Consider the following 25,135-nt stretch of genomic DNA (forward strand, 5'->3'; position numbering starts at 1 on the left):
GACATGCATTTGCTCTCATGTGACAAAGTAAAGGTTGCATGGATATATATATATGTATTAAATCAAATTTAATTCATGCATTTAGCAGATGCTTTTATCCAAAGCGACTTACAGTGCATTCAGGCTATCCTAACATGTATATATACATAAGAAATGTAAAATAAATTAACTAAAAAAAAAATTATAAAAATGTATTTTAAGTCCCTTTATGGATATCCAGCAGCTGTCAACTGTGATTGGACGCTTAAAAACTAGGCTAGTTTTCATTCATTTTCAGTTGCTTTTGGGTTGGATTCTTTTCATAGAATAAAAAAAACCGTATATATAAAAAAGCAAATGCCTTTTTTTTTTTTTTTTTGCAATTTCAAGTTTATATCTCACAATTCTGAGAAAATTTTTAAAGTTTTATGGATAGCTATGTCAGTATATCACATGATGTAATGTTAAAATGTGTTATTAATTAAAATGTATACTTCACATTTTATGCAATTTATCATGCAAAGTGCTTTAAAACATTTTAAGTAACAAAACAATACGGTAAATGAAATGTCTATCGACTGTGATTGGATGATGAAAAAAAAGTTGTAATTCCTTATGGGTGGGATTTGTAGTTTAAATTTGTTCTGGGATCTGGCAACCCTGAATAAAACCGATGAAGATGAACAGACCTCTGCCTTCAGTCTCTCGATCTCTGTATCCTGGTCTTCCAGTTGTGTCCGCAGCTGATTTGCCGCCACCTTTTCCGTCTCCATGATCTGCACCAGATGGATGTATTTCTGCATGAGAACTTCCCGCTCGATGATGAGGTCTGAATAACTGCCAGTGAAACATTTACAAGAGAAACTCTGAGTGCTGAATGCATCAATGAGCCACTCAAAAGTCTTATTTAATATGGTCTGTTTTGAATTGAATTTTACCTTATGTAGTTTTGTTTATGGCCTTTGAAGATGTTGCATCTGTCTAATGTGATCAAGTGTGAGATGAACATGCAGTGAAATACTGTGTCTAAATGCAATGCACTAAAAAACCTACAGGACGTGTTTTCTTCACTTAAAATGTCAAATAAACCTCACTATCTTCACAATGGTCTTACAGTATATTGTGAGTTGCATTTTATCATTTGCATTCTGCATTATTTTCTCCTCCATCATTAAGGCCCTGAAACTCATCAGTGATGTAGAAATGTGTGAAATGTGAGACACTAACAGAAATCATTTTGCATGCTTTTCTAGCTCATATCAGTGTATATGCAATGGGATGCATCATTTCTCTAATATCTATTAGCTTGAATATTCTTGGTTTGAAACTCAATCCAGAAAAAAACGATGACGTTCTTAAGTGATCTTCAATTTAAATATTAAATAATTTGGTTAATTGTTTAATATAAAGATCAAGACTTTTAATTAGATTTCTTATATAATATAATATAAATATAGATAAATAATAGATTTTCATATATAATTTCCTTATTTAATTTTTGTTAAAAGTTTTACCTGTTTTGTTCCGTGTTTTTGGCATTTTTCTCAGTTTTTCTTCTTTTTTTTACGTTTAATTTGCATTAATTTAGTTTGAGCTTTATTTTCTAAAGCTTTTTATGATTTAGTTAGTTCATTAGTTTCAACCTCTTGATTCAGAATAATAAAGTTATAATAAAGGTAATAATAAAGTTATGCAGTATAATAAAAACTTTAATAAAGTTAAAGTTGAATCTAATGTAATCTAATCCGATCTAAAGTTATTGAAGTACTTGAAAGAAACCTAAGTAAAACAGAGAAATTATCATTTTAAATTATTATAAAATTTTTATATTTCATTATTTCAGTTAAGGATTATTTCAAGTAATGTAAATTTTTATTTTTTATTTTAGTAATTTAATATAACTAATTTAATATAATATAAATTTTTATTTTAGTACTTCAAGTTTAACTAAAAAACAAAAACAAAAAAAAATCAATAAAATAAAAAAAAAAAAAAAAAAAAAATATATATATATATATATATATATATATATATATATATATATATATATATATATATATATATATATATATATATATATATACACACACACACACACATTAAAGTTAACAGTTATTCCATATAAAAAGTAGAATTTTTTTTAAACAGTTTTATTTTTAGTATATTATAATAATCCTGGTGTGGGACTGGTGAGGTATTTTTTCTTAGGAGAAATATCTGAGACTTCAGCAAAAGTCTCCATTCGCATTGCTATCTAACAGCTATAATAAGACTCAGCAGAATCACATAAGGTTCTGCAAAGACGTCGAGTGTTTTGTCTTCTATTGTACCTGGCCTGATGAATGGCCTCCACCCACTCATTACAATCTCCATCCTCTTCTGTCCGCAGCTCCAGAGGTTTCTGCCCATCGTGGCCGAAAATCACCAGGAAGTAATACTGAAAAAGATGAGAAATGAAACATCAGAGTGCAGGCCACAAATCAGCATTCAGCATTCATATTGAATTTGACTCATGGTGAGCAGCATTAAAACAGTTCTGACCTAAATAGAGATGCTTCCAGCATTAACTTGCATGCACTCATTAAATGGATATAACTGTAGATGTGCTGCTGAGGAATTTCACCTTGAATCATGAAGCAGCATGTGAAACAGCCGATCAAAAGAAGGTAATATAATAAAACACCAAGCGATTCGCCAAAGCACAGTGGAAAAATATGAATAGATCATGTCTGGAAGGGAAAACTCTCATTCTATGTCATTTTTCCCAAAAATGCTGATTACAGCTGTTACTGATTACAGATTATTACATGACGAAAAACTGTAGTACGTACTCATTTCAGCTAATGTAATTCGACTACTTTTTAGAATACTTTAATCAAACTTTTACAGAAGAAAATACCATATTCATATAAAAAAGCAAAGAAAATTAAAACATAAAAAATGTAATCAACATCATAAAATGCATTAAACACTACATTAAACCAGGGTTTGTCAAACTGGGGTTAATGTAAGAACTGAAATAGGTTTGTGAGTAAAATTAAAAATTAAAAACAATTGTTACCAAATCTTTCGGTCGACTTGTACACTTTCAATTAGTGCAGGTTTTGTATTTATTTTTGCAACTGATTGATCATAGACCACTTTGATCTCGTCTAATGCAGCTCTCAGTTTTTGAATGAATATTGCCAATATTACCCAATAATTCAGTCTTTTTTCATTAATAAATCTGAGGTGCAGATCATAGAGGCCTATGGTCAATCAATTCCAAAACCTGTGCAAACTGAATCATTTTTGAATAAGGAAAATGATTTTCACTACAGAGTTTATTTTCATTTGTTCATGGATAGAAATATGACCTGGATAGTTTCACCCTCAAATAAGAGACGGAGCAAAGTGTGTTTTATAGGACGTAGGCTTAAGGGCTCGTTTGTGTTCTCATGATGCACGGCTGGTGTGTGTGTGTGTGTGTGTGTGGTTATGTAAGCGGTAGAGCTTCTCCTCTGTCTTTAATGCGTTGTCCTCAGCCTCAGGCCTTGTTTAAACCGAAAGATAACAATAGACACGGCCATCCCACAAATACATCGGATTCTGTTTCACTTTCAGCGACCCACAGAACTATCATCTCCCACTGAATGGCATTAAAATCAGCTGTATGCATCCGATTACAATAACAAAGCTCACTGACGTGTCAGAATTCACATTCGTATCGGACTCGTTTGCATAATTTTTGCTAGAAGCCCTAAATGCATGCTTTCTTGGGTCACGCACATGTAAATGCACACAGATTGTCCTTTCGAAGTCATGCACTGCAGACTTTTTTATTCAGATAACTGTGTCTGAGAGAAACACGATGCCAGAAGGGCTGCTATTCTTAGACGGGAACCATGCTCTGTGTTGCACATGTGTTTACGGTCAGCAGAGCTCATGAAACAGCAAGAATCCTGGGAAACTACATCTGTGAGAAGCCAGGAAATATAACAAAATCAACATGCAATGGCATTCTAATGCATTTTAACATTTAATAATCATACAAAAAAAATAAAAATAATAATAATAATAATAATTAATTAATTAAATTAAATTAATTAATAGTTACAGCTTCTATTTTTCCAGTCTTTTATACATAAGGATTTCATTTTCTTCTTATTGCAATAAATATGATCAAATCAGAACATTATACAACTAACACAAATATAAAACATACTAAATAAAACTAGTTACAGTGATTAACAACAGCTTAAAATATATTTTAAACATATTACTTAAAATATATAAAACTTTCTTAAATACACTAATGCTCCAAAGATTAAAGTTAAAGATTTAAAGCTGAAAACCTTTTTTTTTTTTTTAACAAATTAATATTTTTATTCGGCAATGATGACGAAAATGGATCAAAAGTCAAAGTAAATATATTTATAACATAAGAAAATACTTATATTTTCAATTCAAAATGCATTTTTTTTTATTTGTATGCAAACAATATGAAGAAAAAAAAGATGTAAATGGGTACACTACTGCATATATAAAATAACTGTTTTCAACATTGATAATAATGAATGTTTCTTGAGCAGCAGGGTCAAGGATCATGTGACACTGAAGACTGGAGTTTTGATCAAAGGAATAAATTACATTTTAAAATGCATTCACATGGAGAACAGTTGATAATATTAAAAAAATTACTGTTTTTACGGTTTCAAATAAATGCTGCCTTGTTGAGCATTTGTTGAATTTTATCAACCCCATATTTGTTAACAGTACAATTATATATATATATTTATTATTTATATAAAGTCTAAGAGGGCAAGCAGACTAACTTTATCACATCATTTGCAATGTTTTAAGATAGTGAGTGATCTAAAAAGTAAATTGGGTGACTTTTATGCTGACTTTAAAGTGAACAGAACTCCACTTAAAAAGCTGGTGATGTGTAAGAGCTGCAAGCATACAGTGGCACTTCAACATAACTTCAGTCATGATTTTCATCGTAACACAAGTCAGTGGCACGCTGATGGTTGTGTCAAGCTCATTTCCTTCGCATCCGAATCTTTATCATGTAAGTTCAAAGAGGAAGATGAATCTAAAGCTACACAGCCAGGAAATATCCACCAATCAGATAATACAGTTATGAGCACTTTATATCACAATAGCTCAAACTGAATTGGCTTATATCAAAAACCGCCAAACAATCACATTAAAAACATTACCACAATTAATGATAATTTAATTCCAAACTAAAAGCAGGCATTTCATGCAGAAGATTTTCTTTTTTTCCCATCAATAAACGACTGTTTTATAAATACACAGGTTAGTTTGCACATCACAAAAGCTTATTTAATTGAGTTGGCCCAGAAATCAAAGCGCAAACAGCATTTGCTTTTTAATTATGTTGAAGTACTTTGAAGCCCTTTGATGTTTAACGCGTCCACATTGAGTAAAAGCAAATCCAAACACGCTTGACTTTAACATATACCAATATAAAATTTTTTTCCAGTAATACCAAATTCATGTGCAATGATAAAGAATTGAAAATAATTATGTAAGTGGGTGTAAAAAATCAAACACTACTGGTAAATGTTTGAAAAACATATATTAATATAATATGTGCTGCACATCACAGAAATAAATTACATTTTAACAGATACTCACATAGAAAACAGTTATTTTAAATTGTAATAATATTTCACAATTTCTACTATATATTTAATCCAATAAATATAGCCTCTGTGAGCAGAAGAGACTTCTTTCAAAAACATAAAATAAATGTATTTTTTAATTATGTTAGTAAAAACATAGGCAATTGTAAAAGAAAAAAACTACACTAAACAAACAAAACGTAAAATAAAACAAAATGAATAAGGTCTCACAGTTTGCGTCCACACACACACGATCCGTGTGTAGAACGTGTTTCAGATTAGAAATCTGATAATCTCAGAGAAGTGTGTGTGTGTGTGTGTGTGTGTGTGTGTGTGTGTGTGTGTGTGTGTGTGTGTGTGTGGAGGGGGCAGCAACATCTGCTATAACATAACAGAAGAGATTTTACTTAGCTAAATCTGACAAAACCTCTCTTAAGGGGGTAGCTTAAGTTAGAAACTGTACATAAATACAGATTTATTTATTTATTTACAAAATGCCAAATGATCTGTTTTATGGTTAAACTACGGTAATTCTAATTCATAATTCAGCCTAAAATAAATAAATAAATAAATGATGATAATGATGAGGACAGCTCATCCTTTTTTACCACATATGTATTGTTATATTTTTTATTAGAACGTAAAGACATTTTAGTTTTCTGTTTATTTGTAACTGTCAAAAGTGTTTATTTAAACTAATAGAATTAAGTTTTTTTATTATTAAAATTCTAAATAAATAAATGCTTTAAAATGTAGATAAATAAAAATAATTCATCCCTACAGTAATTTAACTTAAATATCAAACTTTATTTAGATGATAATCACATTTTATGAATAAAAATATATGACCGCACACTCATTTTAATAAACACATTTATTTTTACGATTTTCCATTGCAGTTCTTTCTCCATAACTTGCATCTCCATAAGATGTTTGAATGCTTTAGTGCTTTGTTAAAGAATTTAAACACATTTTTTAATCACATAATTTGAGCATTATTTAAAAAGAAAATCATCAGAATGTTAAGAAACTCAGGTTAAGGCCGATGAACGGACAACAGGCGACAACAAAACGTGTCTTGTGTGGTCCCAGTAAATGGCCGGGGATCAGAATATATCTGCTTCATACGCAGAAGATGAGTGTTTAATCTGCAAGATGCTGCTTAACATGAGCAGTGACCGCAGCACATGTCTGTTTAAGTGCAGGCTTGCTTCCAGGGATGCAAAAATATTGATTCCCAAACCTCTTGACCAGAGAATTCCCATGACCTTTCTGTGACTACTGAAAAAGCTGGGTGGCTGTCCAATATAATTATTAACATACAGTATGTATAATATAGTATAAAATATAATTTAATAACAGAAACTAACAAGCAGGAAGAAACTTGTTAAAATGCCATAAAAATTTTCAGGCTGATGATACATTTCAAAATCCAAATATCAGTGAATTAATCATTTTGCTTGATAAAGCCCTCTGTGACTAATAAAGATTCCACCTACAAGTGTCTAACCCATTAAATAATTCAGAGCTGAGCATAACTACTAAAATGTATATACGCAATAGAACTTTTTAAGTCTGCACACTGACAATATTTTATTTCAGAACTCATTTGTTTTCAATTTGCTGATGAAAACCTCAAAACTCTCATTTGAAGCCACAATATCAGCACACAGGCATTTACTCACTTATATACGCTCATTTAAAAGCCTTCATGTTTGATTGCAATATATGGGCTGCTATTGCTGGTTTTAACATCTTTACACTAACACATAGGAAACAAGGAACATAGGAAGTTGTCATAAGGCTAATTAGATGAACTAGAGCAGTGGTTTATTATGTTGGTTTCATAAATCAGTTTTTTTTTTTGTAAATTAGGACGTTTAATTCTGTACTCGAAACTAAGGTTATTACCATATTTTTCGGACTATAAGTCGCACCTGAGTATAAGTCGCACCTGAGTATAAGTCGCATCAGTCCAAAAAAATGCCATGACAAAGAAAAAAACATATATAAGTCGCACTGACTTTAAGTCGCATTTATTTAGAACCAAGAACCAAGAGAAAACATTACCATCTCCAGCCACGAGAGGGTGCTCTAGTTGCTCAGTGTAGACTACAGAATCAGATTCACTGAGCAGCATCTCTGGCAGCATAGAGCGCCCTCTCGCGGCTGTAGACGGTAATGTTTTCCCTTGGTTAATTTCTCTCGGTTCATGTTAAATTAATTTTGATAAATAAATCGCACCTGACTATAAGTCACAGGACCAGCCAAACTATGGAAAAAATATATAAGTGTGACTTATAGTCTGGAAAATACAGTATATTTCACAAACTAAAACCATTAAAAGATGTTACATGGAAAAAAAATGTTAACAATGATAGTTAAATTATGCTTTGTTTAATATTCTATATTAAAAATACAACATAAATGTCACAATCACCATGCAGCAATCATCACAGTGCACTATCCTGTACTGCATTTCCCATAATTCTTTGCACACATTCATCAGCACTTATTGTTTGCACCTGTGCCTTGTTAGCTCACACAATAAAAGTCTGGTTCTTATTGCCGTTCATTGCTTAGTCTTGTATGTACTCCAATTCTAAGCCTTGTTTCATGGTTGTCCCGTGTCTTGGTTGCTGGTTTTATTTACCTGCTTGTCTTTTGGATACTCTTTGCCCTGTTGTTATTGTTTGGACTGATCGCCCATGTATCTGACCTTCTGTCTATTTCTGGATACCAATCAAAAAACACTGCACTTGGATCCTCAACTTTCATAACAATGAAAAAGCAGAAACTTATTTTATTTCTGCAAATTGTCAAAATAAAGCAAAAATATTACACTAAATGTACTAGAATAAAAATGTAAAAAAAACAGCAACTAATAAAAATGACAAACACAATGTCAAAAATATTAAACCAAAATGAAAAAATAGAACAGAAACAAAATAACACTGCTTCAAACTCAAATTTTAATATAATTCAATCTATGTAATATAAAAACAAATGTAGACCCCCGTGCACATTGTTCAATATGACCCTCTCAAACTAGCACCAACATGTGGTTTGTTTAGAGACCAACTTCCTCCAAAATTGGCACACTTGCACCTGAAATGTAGCTTTGGTCGAGACAGCTAGTAATTATTAAACCACGGATGAAATGTGGAGTGAGACCGAGGTCGGATCATAAGTTACCTGCTGTTTATCTGAACTCTCTTTCCCAACGGTGGACACTTTGGGAGCCGGGATCCTCTCGCAGGTGCATCCCTCCAGCAAATAAATCCCTGATGGTCTGGTGCTCTGCTCGTTCTCAAAGTAAAACAGAACATTCTGGTACAGCGCGAAGTACTTCTCGGTCCAGCGGTTGTTTTCTGCGGCTTTTTTACTCAAGAACCCGCGTTTGATTCCCTCTTTACGCGCGACCATGGACAGAAAAAGCGCGTGTCCTTCATTATAACGCACGCTCTTCTGCATCTTACAGCTCTGACTGTCACACTGAACCCATCATCCTCCTCCTCCAAACACACATCAGCCAGAGATGATGATCTATAGTCCAGCCGAACGCGCTGATGCTGTGCGTAAAGGAGATTCCAGACGCGTAATTACGCACAGCGATATCCTAAAGGAGTGCGCCGGTAACAAAACAAGCGAAAGTACACTTCAGAAAGTGAAAAGGTTAACATATATTAATACATAATGTTTCTGAACTGCGCACAGCTACGTAAAACAAAAATAGATGCAGTGAACAGACGGTACAACAGAATCACGACCGAGATCAGCGCTAATCGGCTTTGACATCGATTTAAAGAGACAGAACTATTTACCCCTTCAGTCTCTGTTTACCCGATGGTCTCTATTTACATCACTGTCCACAGAGAATACTCTCTTTCTGAAATGAGTATCGCGCTTTTCTAGGAAAGTGCATATGCTAGATCTAATCTAAATCCATTTTCAGGAACATGACTGAAGCTTTATCTCTTTACTATTTTTTATAAGTGTAGTTTACACAACGAGCTGTTTTCAATGACAAGCCACTACTTTAAAACGCTACTAATAATAGGCTAATAATAAGAACAAACAACTTAATACAATATTTCTAAATTAGCGTTCATAGGTCGAAATCATCGAATTGAATCGGTTCGTTCGAAAACGATTCACCAATTTATTTAGTTCGATGTGTGTATTGACTCATTTGTATAAAACTATTTAAATACTGTAGTTCTTTATATAAATTAGAATGTTTTGAAAAGTTATGAGTTGCATTTTAGTGTTAATGTCCATCATACTTCACTGTTGTTGTATTTTCTGCGTCAGCCGAGGTAAACAATACATATTTTCCACAACAATAATGATAAAAGCAATAAATAATAATTATAATCTACAATCGAGTACCGTTTAAAAGTTGGATTGAATGTACGGAATCCGTTCGTTCGTTCAAAAACGATTCACCAATTCATTTGATTCGATGCGAAAGAAAAAGGCTGTTTATTTAAATAAATGATCATGTCTTATAATTTTAGCAGTCGCGTTTTGTCTAAATGTCCATCATAAATTCAGCTGTTTTCACAACAATATTACATATCACAACAACAAATAATAATTTACAAATTTACATATAGCGTTTGGATTCGGTTTACTTATTTGGTTCGCTGGGCGCATTTGAGTCTTGGTTTTATTAAACATATTTAAATACTGTCGTTCTTCACTCTAACAACATTTTCTGTCACTCTTTTTAGTATTTTGTGTGTAAAACTAGGTGGTCTAAACTAAGGCCAAATTGAACTTCGAAAATTAGGACTTTCCACATTTAAACACTTGTAGTGAATTTGCAAGTCCAAGCCAAAATTTAGTTTATTTCATTTTAACAAGAGTTTGATGAAGTCTGAACTTCATAAATATTGACATGTACGCCCCCTGGTGGTGACTGTATGACGTCACTAGTAAAAACGATGCTATTATTGCACAGACACTCATCACTTCTTGATAGCAGATCATAGCAGAAAAATACAGTATACTATATATAATAATGAGATTATATATGATGGCATGTGGTGCATGTATTATGCATGAATATTATGAATTCTGAGCTCAAGATGCATTCTGGGATTTCCTTCACTGGAAAGGATGCATTTATGCTGTTGCCTAGAATAAGTCACAATTCCTTTAAAAAAAAAAAACTCACCTCTCTAGGCATCTAGGCATCTAACTGGGAATAGAGGCAATGTTTCATGTGATGTCTGTGATTAGAAACTGACATTAAACTTGTTTTCAGTCGAGAATAAAGCATCATAAAGCTTGTGGAAACTCACACCGGTTCTAATTTCATCTCCTGCTTCTGGCTTTAAAGCTGACTTCACTCCTACAAAGAGATGAACTTGTGTCTTACAGAGGAAGAGCCCACGAAACCAGACGCCCACTTCAACACAACCTCTGCAGGGCCGATCTGGAACAGAGCAGGAAACCACATTAAGAGCTTACCCAGCATGCTTTGAGACTTCTTCGGGAACATGCAGTATACTGTTTGCTGCTAATATTGAATATCCTTGCAGCCAAAACTCAATCTCAAAGTATATGAGCATGCATGAAACATCTAAAAAGCCTGCAAAATGCTACCGTAAAATGAGGATAATGTGGTAAATTCAGAACTAGGACAGTATGAGGTCAGCTGAGGTCCTCAAACTCATGATTTGACATTCATATCCTTTAAGAACAGCTTGAGGGGTTTTCTCTGAGGAAAAGGAGAAAAAATTGGATCAGAAAAATAATAAATGATAAAAAAGTAAATATTAAAGCAATGTAAAAATCTTTAAAAAAAAAAAACATTGTGATTTAAAAAAAAAAAAAAAAAAAAAAAAAAATATATATATATATATATATATATATATATATATATATATATATATATATATATATATATATATATATATATATATATATATATATATATTAATGTATTAATCTAAAAATACCACAAAGAGGTAAAATTACAGCGCATATTTTTCCTCTGATATTTTAAAATATGAAGGCATTGTTTATTACAATATCAAAAATGGGGGGGGGGGACTTTTAAGAATTTTTTTTAATTTTTTTAAATATATATATATATATATATATATATATATATATATATATATATATATATATATATATATATATATATATATATATATATATCAGAAAGTGTAAAAATGAAACATTTAAAACTGAAAATATTACTTCCAAAATGCATGGCAAGTGTTTCAGTCAAGGGCAACCCTGTGGGATTATGGGGGATTACTGGTTTGTCTGTCAATCCCAAAAATAACATCATACTCATAAATCTCAAAAATGGGAATAGTGTGGCAATCTGTTTGTAGATGCTCTGTTTCTAAACAAACCCAAATGGAATGAAGATTCAAGATTTATGGATTTGGTAAAGGGTATTACCAGGCCAGATGTTCAGATACTGGGAACAAACATCATCTTTATGCTCAACAACAAACTAAAACTTCAGCGAAAGGGTCACAATCATCAATAAATGAACAGTACCAATACATTTAGCTGTGCTGTTTTAGTGGTGTTCCTATAAAACGGTTTCTATTGCCCTATACCAAACACACACAGATTCTGTCAGCAGCTGGGTTCTTATCATGATCTTATGATATTAGTATGATTTTACCACACAAATGAAACTCTTAAAAACTGCTGATAGAGTGCCATCTTGTGGCACATCCAGAATGAATAGGTCATTTTTAGTGGTGTTTGATAAGCCAAGCATCACTAATCAACTACTTAACAAGGTTTTGTCAACCATTCGGACTTTATCAACAACGTAGCAATGCCACAGAAAAAACCCTTGTAAGTGCATAGCAAACCCTTAGCAGCCACCCACAACACTGTAGCATTGAGTCAGGAGGAAAGCAGCATTCATGTTTTCTTGCTCTGAATACGGACGGATATAACATGTTCTTTTACTGAAATGAAAATCAATCTGAAAGGACATTGCCGACTGCTAATAGAGGAAAAGCATCATTAATGTCACTCAGTTTACTGGGAAAAGTTGCACCTGATGTTCTTGAATAGTTGCCATGACGATGGCTAAACAATTAGACTGTCCAGTGTGAAGCAGGTTCATGGTTTCTTTTAACAGCAGACACATGTGCAGTGTACAGAAGAAAAGGAAACAAGAAATTAAAGAACAAATTTAATGGAGTAAAAATTTAACATCATAAAAAATAAAAAAAATAAAAAAATATTTTTTTTAATTAAACCTCTTAATAGAATAAAATAATAAAAATAATAATAATAATAAAATAATTAAATTCAAAATAGAATAGAATCAAATCAAACCCCAAAAATAAATAAAAAATAACAGCGCAGTGAAAAATAAAAAATGAAAAACAGAATAGAATAAAACAGATTAAAATATAAAAATGTCATTAAATAAAATAGAATAAATAACTTAGAATAAAATTTAACAAAAATTGAATTAAAGAAATGAAATCGAGCAGAGTAAAAATAAAATAGCAAATTAAATTAAATAAATTAGAATGAAATAAAAAATGTATATAATTTCTAGTATCCCATTCATACATCAAGCAGAACCTTTCAGAGAAATGATAAATAAACTGCACCACAGAACGAGTAACTTGGTCATGAGTTTGATTCAAACACTGGACACAGTTGAGCTTCATTAAGCTAATGAATGACCTTCGCTTCCAGGTGTTGCATATTTAAAATATTTATGTTCTAGCATTGAAACATTTCATGACAGAGAAATCTCAGACACCAGAACACCCAAAATCATCCCAACCAAAGGTAACCACACTAAAGAACTCGTTTATTATCCCTTCTTTATATCTGCATTACTGTGGTGGTAAGCGGCTCAGTTAGTTGCTGCAGTAATCAGCTGTGATCAGAAGCAGTCGGTCTCTGGAAGTTCACAGTGAGTTTAGTCAAACCTGTGTGAGACTCATACGCAGCGTTTTATTCCACTGGTTTCCATGGAGATGGCATTGCTCAAGTGGACTGAAACTACGCCATCTCACCTTCCAATCAACCTGACGACAGTTCTTTCACATATCAAAGACGCTACTATTTCAGACCCACCGCACCATATAAACACCATTATTTCAAAGGCATGATGAAAAAAAGAAAAAAGAGACAGGAAATACAGCTGTCCTTATACAAGGTGTTTTTTTTTTTTTTTCTTCGGGAGTCGCTTCCTGTTTCGCAAAAGCATTGAAAAACATTTTAATGTGCTGTCATCTGCAGGTCATACTCGAGTTCTGAGACATCACACATGCAACACAAGATGTACAAACCACAGATGATGGAGTTTGGTGCAGGGTCCCTGTGAAACTCAAGATCTCTACAGTGAAGTAAAACAGAGATTAATGATGCATTACAAGCAGCAAAATTAATTAATGGATTAATAATATCAGGTTTGCATTGGATTTGCATGAAGAAAATTAAGCACGGTTGCATTGTTGTATCAAAATATTGTAGCTATCTAATAAAGTAAAAACAAAATAAAACAAAGACAGTAATGAGAATCTGGTAAATGTGCTTAAATGCATAAAAAATGTTTATATAAATAAAAACAAAAAAAGTTTATTTTTTTATTTATGTGCGTGTACACACACACACACACACACACACACACACACATATATATATACACACACACACAAAATATATACACATACACAATTAAAATCCCATTTATATTTATATATATATTAAATATCTATATAACTGTATATAAGTGTGTGTGTGTGTGTTTATGTACAGTGAGCATAGTAAAGAATCACCCCTCTTTACAAATTTTGACTTAATACAGCTGGATAAAACAAAAACTGTGTCAGTCTTCATTTCAGGCAGCAAAGCAATAAAATGTGATTATTTTAAAGTTTCTATACCCAGTTTCTATACACACACACACACACACACACACACACACACACACACACACACAATAAAATACGAAATAAAACCGTTTCTGGATGTGTTTCAATGAATTCACTTTCATGGCAGAGCCTCCTTAGACAGAAAACATTGAACGAATTGCCTCTGTGCCTCCTCAGATTGCTTGAGATTAAATAGTTTCTAAATCAATTCTCTGAAACTCTGAAAGGGTCCAAATGTGTATCTGAGGTTCTCGAGAATCAGGGTTATTTTGAGTCCTGATGTTTTCCTGCTTCTCTCTCTCTCTCTCTCTCTCTCTGTTTCTCTCTCAGCATGTGAATCATGCACTTCTCATTGTCGCTTAGATCTGATCAGCGTCAGCCTGCAATGCAAGCACAGTCAAACACATTTACAGCACAGACAGACGAGCAGCTGTGATCACGGACTCCAGCCTCCATCCAGATCGGTCGAAATTTCTGATTACACGGTAAGAACAATTAATTTTTTCTCTTCTTTATCTGTTTACTTTTGCATTAACACCACCACAACTCTGTAGTTTGTTACATTTAATGATTAAATGAGCAGCTTATGATAATCATACCACCATTTTTATAACATGCAGACTTAAGGCATAACAAAATTGTATTCCCATGTCACAAAGTTGACTGAACGAGTTTCGCTTAAAGCATTGTCAGATCTATTTTATCGTGTTTCATCGGTTAAGTCGGCACGAAGCAGAGAGCGCTTTGAACCACTGTACCTTGTTTAGAATAGAAACACTTTGCGACCTCTTCAAAATCTCAAGTGCATACTGAATATGCGGTTTCGTACGCTTTCCATGTACATTACAAAAGCTTGAAGAATGGAAGCAAATGGCATGCAGTGGTTTTCAGATTTTTCTCTCTTAATTCAGACTAAGTACAACAACTGGAAAGGATTTCCAAAGACTAATTAAAGTGCAAAGGTGGCGCTTCTGTACCTGCTCCCAGTAGAGTTGAGCAGCTCAGCAGAACATCGCTGACAGGGTACAAGTCACAGCTACTCAAAACCAATCATCATTTCCTCCATGGTAACAGCGTGCTAGCTGCTCATGACAACTTGCTCAAACCCTTGTTGTCACATCGAGGAAATGCAATTGTTACTTGGACAGTCAGTCAGTATTGATATGGATTAATTGAGAGAGAGCTGGGGTTTTGATTTCAACACCTGCAGCATGCAACGTGATTAAAATCCATTTGCAAGCATTTTCCTTCTGTAACCTGACATTTCTGAGTGAAACTTGACATTCAACGAGAAAAGGAGTGCAGCACATGAGCATCAGCTGAAAAGCATTGCATTCTGGTGAAAGATTGCAAAAAAACTGAAATTATCTCAGTACTAATTAACTGTACAGAATAACACCAGGAATGTGTGTTAACACTGTAAAAAAATATTTTCAATAGTCTTAAGATTACTGGAGAATGTTTTCCAAGAAAACAATATTTCAGATTTTATACTTCAAAATTTTACATTTTTTTTAATGTCTTGCATGGTATTTTTTTTGCAACCAATTGTGAAATTTACCAGCAGTTTTTTTTTCTTTCAGCATGAATTGTACACAATAACACTAAATATGTGCGTCGATACATCAAAATGTGTGCATGTGTTTATTCTGACTGTAACACATGCAAATTTGAAAATTATGATAAAATTAATTCACTGTTGAGAACCATGGAATCATTCTTTATAATACATCTCTCAAAAGTAGGGATTGAATACAGTATCTATACCTTCTTTATATAACCACCTACCATCTCTCCAGTTGACTAAAAATGTATTCAAAAACACTTTATAAACCCTAATCAGAGGCATGATGTTCTGCAGGCGCGTGTCAGCGCTCTAATATAAAGTAACACCAAGGACGGCAAACACAATGGCCTTTAGAAAGATGCCGTTCCTAAAGAAAGTGCGAGTAAGGCCAAGCTTTGCGCTCGAGCTGAAAAGGACAGGCGGCGCAAAGAATGTTGTCTGGCAGTAACGGCAAACAATAAAGCCAAGGTCTCTGCTTCAGTTTACAAAAATGGAGCTTGTTGCTGAGCAGGACTGCGTAAAGAAACAGATTGGGAAAGTGCATTTGGCTTAATTTCATTATTTTGCAACGAATCAAGCATCTAATAACGAGGCGAACACAATAAGATAAATCAAAGCTACTCAAGACTTCCATTATTCAGGTGCAATGAGTGTAATTTTCTATAAGAAGAGTTTTTTCAAATGGACTGTCTTCCATACATCCATTGTGACAGAGACCATGCAATATCTAACCTTGTTCCCCTCTTCACAGGCTTTGTCATGGCAGCATTCGTGATCCCCATCAGTTGCGAGTCACAGTGAAAAAGGTGAAGATGGAAGGTCCACAAGTTGTCAACACTGATGGCAACTCCTTGCTTAAGGCTGTCTATCTAAGTCGTCTCCGTCTAACACGGCTACTCCTGGAAGGAGGCGCTTATATTAATGAGAGTAATGAGTGCGGCGAAACTCCCTTGATGGTCGCCTGCAAGACAAGGCATGTGGACCACCAAAGTGTTTCAAAGCCGAAGATGGTTAGGTACCTGCTTGAAAGTGGTGCTGATCCGAACATCCAAGACAAGAGTGGGAAGACGGCTCTAATGCACGCCTGTTTGGAGCAAGCCAGTCCTGAGGTGGTGGCGCTGCTCTTGGGTAGCGGGGCGGATCCGTGTCTTGAGGACCACACCGGTTCTTCGGCTCTGATTTACGCCATCAATGCCAGCAATGAAGAAACTCTGAAAATCTTGATGGATGCCTGCAAAGCCAGAGGAAAAGAGGTCATCATCATCACCCCTGACAAACTGGCATGCGGAAGGCAAATGGCGAAACAGCACTTACCTATTCCTCCGCTTGCAATGGTGGAACAATGGAGTCCTACAATTGTTCCCTGTGCTTCTCCATCTGACATTCTCCTCACTACATCTCCACAGGGCACTCTTTCTTCTAGTTTAACAGAGCACATGTTTTCCTTCCAGGACCTCCGAAGCATGACTAATTCCCAGCCAACTTCTCCATCCCACCAGGTTTCCCTGGTAAACAGTCGGTTGAGCAAAATCCATGGCAATCTCCAAAGATTACACTCAGAGCCTTGGTTGAAGATCCCACAGTCTTTCTTGGCCCAACAGAATGCCAACAGCACCTCCGCTACAGAGGTACTCCCGGACATCACGCCTGAAGAGGAAATGACTTTCACGATGAACAGATTGGCTTTTGGTAACACGCCACTATCACGGCATTGCAGTGTTGATTTGAAAGAAACCAACTCTTTGAGTCAAACTCGACGACAAGGAAGAAATGGTGAAAGTTTAAGACTGGAAGGAGCACTGTGCCGAAACATGTCTTTTGACAGCTTATCCTCCCTGCACTCTTTATCCCATCCCAATCTTCATTGCAAAAGCAGCGCGGAAGCTTTACCGGCTGAGAAGTACCCAGACAAATCCCTGCCAAATTTGGCAGTGTCCAGTCTGCGCAACATCATCCAGAGAAGGAATCTAGGAATGGACCACTACAGCTCTGATTCCCAACTATCTGTGAGCCTCGCCAATTCTCGAGAAGACCGCAAAGGACAGCTTGAGAAGAGAAAACTTGCTAACTCGCGTTCTCCTACCTTGGTGGGGTCCAGGGAATCTCTTGAGAGTGCTTCATTGACGCAGTCGCAAAGGAGGAATCCCATCGGCTACGAGCGTTGGGGCTCGGGGGTGCTTTTGGATCCCATCTCCCATCCACGAGCTGGTTTCCTCCCTCCGCTGAACCAGCATGCACCAATCCCAAATATCATTGGAAGTGGCAATCCAAGCAGCATCAACAACGGCAACAAAGCGGTATGTGGCGTAGCGGCCGGGACAAAGCCCTACATTCCCTCGGCTCCTGCGGGTTTTCCAAAGGATCCCAAGACCAGGAGGATGTTGATGAGAAGACACTCCATGCAAACGGAGCAGCTCAAGCGACACGGTGACTTCACCGAAATTTTTGGACACTGAATGGTTGCCATTATAAACATTCTGACCATTACAAAGGCATCAATTCGCACCGACACCAAATGATTGCTGGTCACTGAAATGGAAACAAATAACATCTATACTCTTAAATCTAATCCAAAACTATTTTAAACAAGAATCCTTAAGGTGAGATCACATTAACTACTGCTTTTAGAAATTTCATGGACAAAATCCATTAATTCCTATAGGAATCGGCATGTGAGTTTCACGTAAATATTTACTTTATACAGATTTCACATGTTCTAGTAGTTTACGTAAATCTGCTTGGTATGAAAGTGACTTCTGTGAAAGCAGTGCTTCATACATCTCTGCACTGCTGACAATGGTCTTTTATTATTTTTTTGCATGTGAAATTTCACTGATGTGACGGCACCTTAACAGTCAAATACGACTTGACTTAAAAACAAATGGTTATAAATGTGGCTAGAGCTTCAATAGCTAAGAAAACAGGACACAAAAACATTAAAATGACTCAAAATACACCATTCAACTGCTGGCATTTCTGGCATAGACATTCAGATTCATTCGTAATACATTTGAATCATTGTGTATGGAACATACTGTACCTTTGGTTGTGTGTTTGATGTTCACAATGTCTTAAAAAATAATAAATTACAACAACTATAATGTGAGCAGTAAATTTGCAGCAAATCACCCATTTAGAAAACCTCACTTCATATAACACTTCTGTTAGAAACATGTTATGAATGAGCGTGAGACAATGAATTTGTATATTTATCAAAATTTTATTCTACATGAGATACATATTAGAAATGAATGTTGTTTTGAAGAACATCCTTAGGTCCCATTCCAGACAAATCATCAAATAAATCTGTTTTTTCAAGAATAAATAGATATACATTATGCAAACTGATACATCTTTACAGCTTAAAAATACTTTAATTGTGATGACTTAATCAGAAACGGTGAGAAAATAATTAAACTCCCAAAATATTCCACAAAGCCTAAATCTATGGGAGAAGATCTGAGATGTCTATAAAATGCTTAATTAACTTCACAGACATTTAATCTCAATCCTTCCACAACAATCATCTTTATTTCATCTTAACATTTGTATTTGGCTTATGACAGAATTATAGAGGCCTTCAGATTATTTAAAAATACCAGTCAATATATCAAATAAACTGATTCAACACTGTTTATGTTGTATTTTATCACTATGAAGAAAAAAAAAAATAAAAAAAATAAACAATCACTCGTCCTGTATTTAATTTCATTGATGACAGTAAAAGTGCATTTTGCAAATTAATGAATTTAAGATGCATAATTTAAGAATGAATGGTTTAATGGTGTCAGAATTCATTTGAGGGGGAAAAGCTTTGTTTTGCAGGTTAAAGTACATTTTAAGCTGAATGTAAAAATGAAGTATCACAGTCTAGTGAAAGAATTAAAGGTTATTGCATTTATAAAATGGCTACTTAATTCAGAAACACCATCCAGCATATTTTATAAGAACAGAGATTCAATCTGTCAAATCCATTAAAAATTACAGATATTTAATATCTGTAGTACATTAAGGACCTTTGGCAGCCTTATTAAATTTTATCACGGTGGGATTACCAAATAATAATAAAAATAAAAAAAACGTGTTTAGATGTGTTGATATTTTTTTACGCCAACATTCAAAGCTCTAAGGATTTTTCAGTTCCTGGCTGGACACACCAACAACACATTTGTAGTGTTAACAGACAGGGCTTTTTCAGTTTGTCCAGTAAAAATGAACTAATAGTAAAAGAAAGCCATTTAAAGATCTCCATAAATGACCTTTTCTTTAATTAATGCAGTAGTGTGAAAATAATTACATAAATGTTCAAGCAAATCTTTTCATAGCGATCCCATCATCCTTTTTCTTTACTCTAAATTCTTCTTTTTTATATATATATGTGATGTGAAAATGCATTTCATGAGCTTTTTCTGGGATTATAATTGCAGAATGAGTTTTGATGTGTAATTTCAATGCCCTATCAAAAATATCGCCTTTAATCAACACATGAACTGTCTGTTCCAAAAATAGTATTTAAGCATAATCGAATTAGCAGTCTATATGCGATCAAACTGAGGTGTATTTACAAACTGAGAACAATGGCTACCCATAAGATGCAGTACTTAGAAAGTACAATAATGAGTACATAAAACCTTCATATGGATCCACATGAAGCTACTTCACAAGGTAACAGTAAATTATGACGGGTGGCAAAAAAACATTGCAGATTCCAGCTCAGAAAAACAGAGATAAAGAAATGCAGCACTTCATATGCTCGGTCGCTACGTATGTGCAATCAAGTAACGATTATAATTATCAGTATATCATACATCATAGTCATACATAAACAATTCTGTTCGCATTCAAACCAACATTCATCAACCAGCATCCACTGAAACAGGAAGAAGCACAGCAAGGTTTTTATTTATGTTGCTGACCTCTGCTTTATTCTAAAGGGTCGCTAATATAGTTCCACTTCAGTGAAGTTCCTTGAAAATGCATCAAACTCTCCATACCTTGTCAGATAAGTCTGTGATTCATTGGCACCAATCGTGAAGATCCCAATGGCTGCAAAGTTTGTAAGCTTTCAAATGCTCAGAGAGATGTAGAAGAAAAACTCCATGTCCATGGCCTGATGTGGGACACAGGAGCTTCCTCCGTGGATGACAGGAATGAGAGCCCCGTCCAGATCATTCATATACTTCTGAGGCAGGAGGTGGCCACCGGAGCCAGCCTGGTACTCAACCTACAAAAACCCAACAATCAGACGCTTACAAATGCATTTTATGCATTTAATCTACTTTATAGTGACTTGGGAGTTGCTAATAAAAGAAAAAGTGATGCCTGTGAATATTGCTTCCCAAAAAGCAGCAGTGTAAATCGTTTTATGTCACAGACGCAAACTCACAACTGTGTGATTCAAGTGTTTTCTAGATTTTTCTGATGAATATTGTGATTGCGAATGTAAATGTGATTGAAAAAAGGCTTCAGGTTTGCTGTGTTTGTTTAAAGGGCAACGTAATCTGAACCAACGTTTTGTGATTATATATGAATATGACTGTAACATCAATTTGATTCAACATCAATTATTTTGTGTGTTATTATTTCTTAAAACTAAACAAAATAAGAAATACTACTGAAATATTTCAGTACAAAATAAAAGTATTTAAGAACAAATATAACATTTAAAAAACAATTTACAATTCTAATATTACACTAATATTACACACACGCAATTTTACAATAGTAATGTAAATTATTTTGTATTTTTACAGTACTTAATATTAGTAAGATCAGCAATATTTTTTTATTAAGACCTATCTTCGCTGCTTAATATTTTATTTATTTTTTTGCAACCTAAGATACTTTTTTGAGGATTCTTTGATAAAAGTTAAAATTAGCATTTATTCAAAACAGAAACCTTTTGTAGCAATATAAGGCTTTACAATCACATTTTAGCATTTTAACACATCCATGCTGAATAAAAATATTAATTTCTTAAAAAGAAAATAATAATATTTAAATAATTCTGAAAAAGATATTAATAATGATAAATAAATTAATTATATATATATATATATATATATATATATATATATATATATATATATATATATATATATATATATATATATATATATATAACAAATATCTATATTATAAATATCTATATTATTACTGAATATTAGAAAGATTTCTGAAGGATCACTGAAGACTGGAGTAATGATGCTGAAAATACAGCTTTGATCACTGCAATAAATTACATTTAAAAGTATATTAAAATAGAAAACTCTTATTTTAAATTGTAATAATATTTTACAATATTACCTATATTTTTCTGTAGTTTTGATTAAATAAATGCAGCCTTGATAAGCAGAAGAATTATTTTTTTTTATTTTATTTACTGATCCCAAACTTTTGAATGGTAGTGTAGTGTATATTAAAATTGCAATACTAATATTTATTCCTAGTGCTAATTTACCAATTTTCAAAAGTAGTTTGAACGTTTATCTTGCCGGAAAACCACAAAAGCTCTTAAATCTTTTTTGTTGTTGTGAACAACCATGCAATTTTGATCTCAAATTGGAAAATGATTTAATAATTGACCATGTCTGAGTCGGTGGAGACCCGGAGGGCGAGAGAGTTGAATCCATTGGCCATGAGCACAGACAGGTGAGGACAGAGAGCAGCGCAGCTGGCCGTGGCGATCTCTCTCTGAAACTGAGCCGATGACGTGAAGACGGCAGACAGAGAGACGTCTGAAGACTTCAGCAGATAGAAGACCTGATGAGAGAGATCACACACGATTCAAGCAGAGAAGACATCACTAAACCTCCTCCTTTTGCAGGCATCATGCCTACACACCTCAGTACACCTGATGGTTTGACCGTCCATCTCAAACTCTGAGTCCTGTTGAATCTTGACGCTCGACACTCCCTCTAGAGACCGGCCATCCACCGGACTGATGACTCTGCAAACATGTTACACTGTCTTAGAGGAATTACTTTTGACCTGACACAGCATCTTAACAGTCAAAGCAAGCTGAAAGAATGAATATTAAACAGTGCTTAATTAATGCATCTAACATTCAAGGTCACTTGCATTATTGGCCAGATAGATCAATAGAGCTTTATCATTCAGTAAAGTGGTTATTCAGTACAGTATTGGCATGCCAAACCTGCATCTGATGAGAACGTACACTATTGGCCACTAAGTTTGGAATATTTAAGATTTTTTAAGTGTCTTTAGCTCACAAAGGCTGCATATTGTATTTTAAAATTGTAAAAATATTACTGTTTATACTGTATTTTGATCAAATACATGCATCCTTAAGCAAGCAGATGAGTTTTTTTTTCAAAAGCAGTAAGAAAATCTTTTGGTAGTGTTAATGTGGATGATAAATTGTGTGTACCCAGTGTTGACCGGTGCGGTCCAGTCCACCCAGCGTACATTCACATTTTCCCGTGTTTCATCCGAATCTGCTTTTCCACACGGGATCTGAAAGTCGGTTTGGTCCCTGAGGGCCTGTCGCAAACCTTCCATGGTCTCCGGAGGGATTTGCACCATTAACCCGTCTAAAGATGAAGACGGACAGTCTGACGATAAAACTTTTTGAGAGTATTGACCTGAGGAAGTGTTTGAAAATGATTAGTGTGACAGCGTTACCCTCCACGATGCTGGATTTGGCTATGAATCCTGACGAGGCTTTCAGAGCACCGTTAAAAACCACAAAACTAGCTCCAGTCACTGCAAAAGAAAGATAGGGTTCGCTGAGACATCCTCTTATTATATTACATAAGTATTATACATATCAAACAAATTAAGTGATTTCACAATAAAACTTATTGTACATTTAAAAGTTTGGTTTGTCCTAAAGATTTTGATCAAATTAAACTAGTTTTGTGATCGTTCCTTGTTTTGCAACGTGCAAGTATCACAGCCTAAATACAAACATGTTTTAATATCACCTCAGATAAAAATGTATTTATTACTGGTAAGTTTAAATAATCAATTAAATATTAGTATGCATATAAATTAAATCGATTAAAGATCTTTTTTTCTGTGTTAATTCAGTGAAAAACAGTAAGAAAACATGCCTTGATTATTTTTCACGAATATATGTAGGTAAAATAATGTGCATTATGTAATATAATTTTTGTGTATATAAATAAAAACGATTGAATAAATTTTTTTCTTTGTGTAAATTTAGTCAAAAATCATAAGAAAACATGAGTATATGTAGGTAAAATAATGTGTATTATGATATATTATTATTTTTGTGTATATCTAAAAAAAAAAAAAAATTCCTGTGTAAATTCAGTCAAAAACGGTAAGAAAAACAGTAAGATTATTTTACAAAAATATATGTAATTGAAATAATCCATTTTATCTAATGTTATTTTGGTGCAAAAAAATTATTAAACCACTTTTCTTTCTGTAACTTCAATCAAAATCAATAGGAAGAACATGCCTTGATTACTTTCTCACATGATTTTTCGATTTTGCATTAAATCATTTGAATCTACTTGACTACAATGCCTTGAAATGATTTAAATGTTGGTCCCTCTGATTGAAAAATAAAATAGTTTTAAGACATTCAAGAGAAAACACAAAGTTATTAAAGCTTTGTAGCTCTATTAGCAGTGACAATCAAACCTCTCCTGGTTTTTCCTGGTTTACTGTTGGCTTGTGTCTGGTAGCTTCCGTCCACGTTCTGCACGCAAACCAGGTGAGAATCAGCCTCGGTGCTGAGACAGGCACCGAAACTGATGACGTGTTCATTAGAGGAGTTCACCACCTTCAGCATCTACAACAGCCAGAACAATACAACACATTCAATAACAACACATTAACAGTGAAGCCTGACTGCCGCACGATTCGAATATAACTCTGACCTCATTAAACCTGGACTTGGGAATGTCGATGTAGATGTTGCCCAACTCCATGTGCACTCGCAGACTTTCCACCACCGGCAAACTGTACTGGTAGTTCCTCAGATCCTGTGTCAGAATCAAAGAAACACAAGAATGAAGGTGGATACCAAGGAGAAGGGGATACAACGCCTAACGCTGAAGGAAAAGTTCACCCAA

The 25,135-nt window shown here is 34.1% G+C and overlaps 3 protein-coding genes across 7 annotated transcripts in view; 1 reads left to right on the forward strand and 2 right to left on the reverse strand.

Annotated features, from left to right (window-relative positions):
* rasgrf2a (Ras protein-specific guanine nucleotide-releasing factor 2a) overlaps positions 1-9,520 on the reverse strand; it is a 33,828-nt gene extending 24,308 nt beyond the window's left edge. The window contains exons 1-3 of one of the 3 annotated variants that reach the window (XM_052607604.1): positions 8,808-9,520; positions 2,310-2,416; positions 669-816 (exon numbers count right to left, since the gene is read on the reverse strand). In XM_052607604.1, coding sequence (XP_052463564.1) covers positions 669-816; positions 2,310-2,416; positions 8,808-9,086 — 534 coding nt within the window. In that variant the 5' untranslated portion in view covers positions 9,087-9,520. The remainder of the gene's footprint in view (positions 1-668; positions 817-2,309; positions 2,417-8,807) is intronic. The other 2 variants (XM_052607605.1, XM_052607603.1) reach the window with 2 other exon arrangements.
* Positions 9,521-14,410: 4,890 nt separating this feature from the next.
* Positions 14,411-19,126, forward strand: ankrd34ba (ankyrin repeat domain 34Ba). Its single transcript, XM_052607606.1, has 2 exons — positions 14,411-14,985; positions 16,819-19,126. Exon 2 carries the CDS (start codon positions 16,880-16,882, stop codon positions 18,521-18,523), a length of 1,644 nt encoding a protein of 547 aa, XP_052463566.1. The 5' UTR covers positions 14,411-14,985; positions 16,819-16,879; the 3' UTR covers positions 18,524-19,126.
* Positions 19,127-19,267: 141 nt separating this feature from the next.
* LOC128020845 (zinc finger FYVE domain-containing protein 16) overlaps positions 19,268-25,135 on the reverse strand; it is a 29,234-nt gene continuing 23,366 nt past the window's right edge. For all 3 annotated transcript variants that reach the window (XM_052607602.1, XM_052607601.1, XM_052607600.1), the window contains 7 exons: positions 24,941-25,045; positions 24,702-24,852; positions 23,712-23,792; positions 23,458-23,620; positions 22,911-23,016; positions 22,653-22,829; positions 19,268-21,291 (listed from right to left, as the gene is read on the reverse strand). In XM_052607602.1, coding sequence (XP_052463562.1) covers positions 21,133-21,291; positions 22,653-22,829; positions 22,911-23,016; positions 23,458-23,620; positions 23,712-23,792; positions 24,702-24,852; positions 24,941-25,045 — 942 coding nt within the window. In that variant the 3' untranslated portion in view covers positions 19,268-21,132. The remainder of the gene's footprint in view (positions 21,292-22,652; positions 22,830-22,910; positions 23,017-23,457; positions 23,621-23,711; positions 23,793-24,701; positions 24,853-24,940; positions 25,046-25,135) is intronic.

This window comes from Carassius gibelio, chromosome A10 (assembly GCF_023724105.1).
Source record: "Carassius gibelio isolate Cgi1373 ecotype wild population from Czech Republic chromosome A10, carGib1.2-hapl.c, whole genome shotgun sequence".
Classification (NCBI taxonomy): domain Eukaryota; kingdom Metazoa; phylum Chordata; class Actinopteri; order Cypriniformes; family Cyprinidae; genus Carassius; species Carassius gibelio.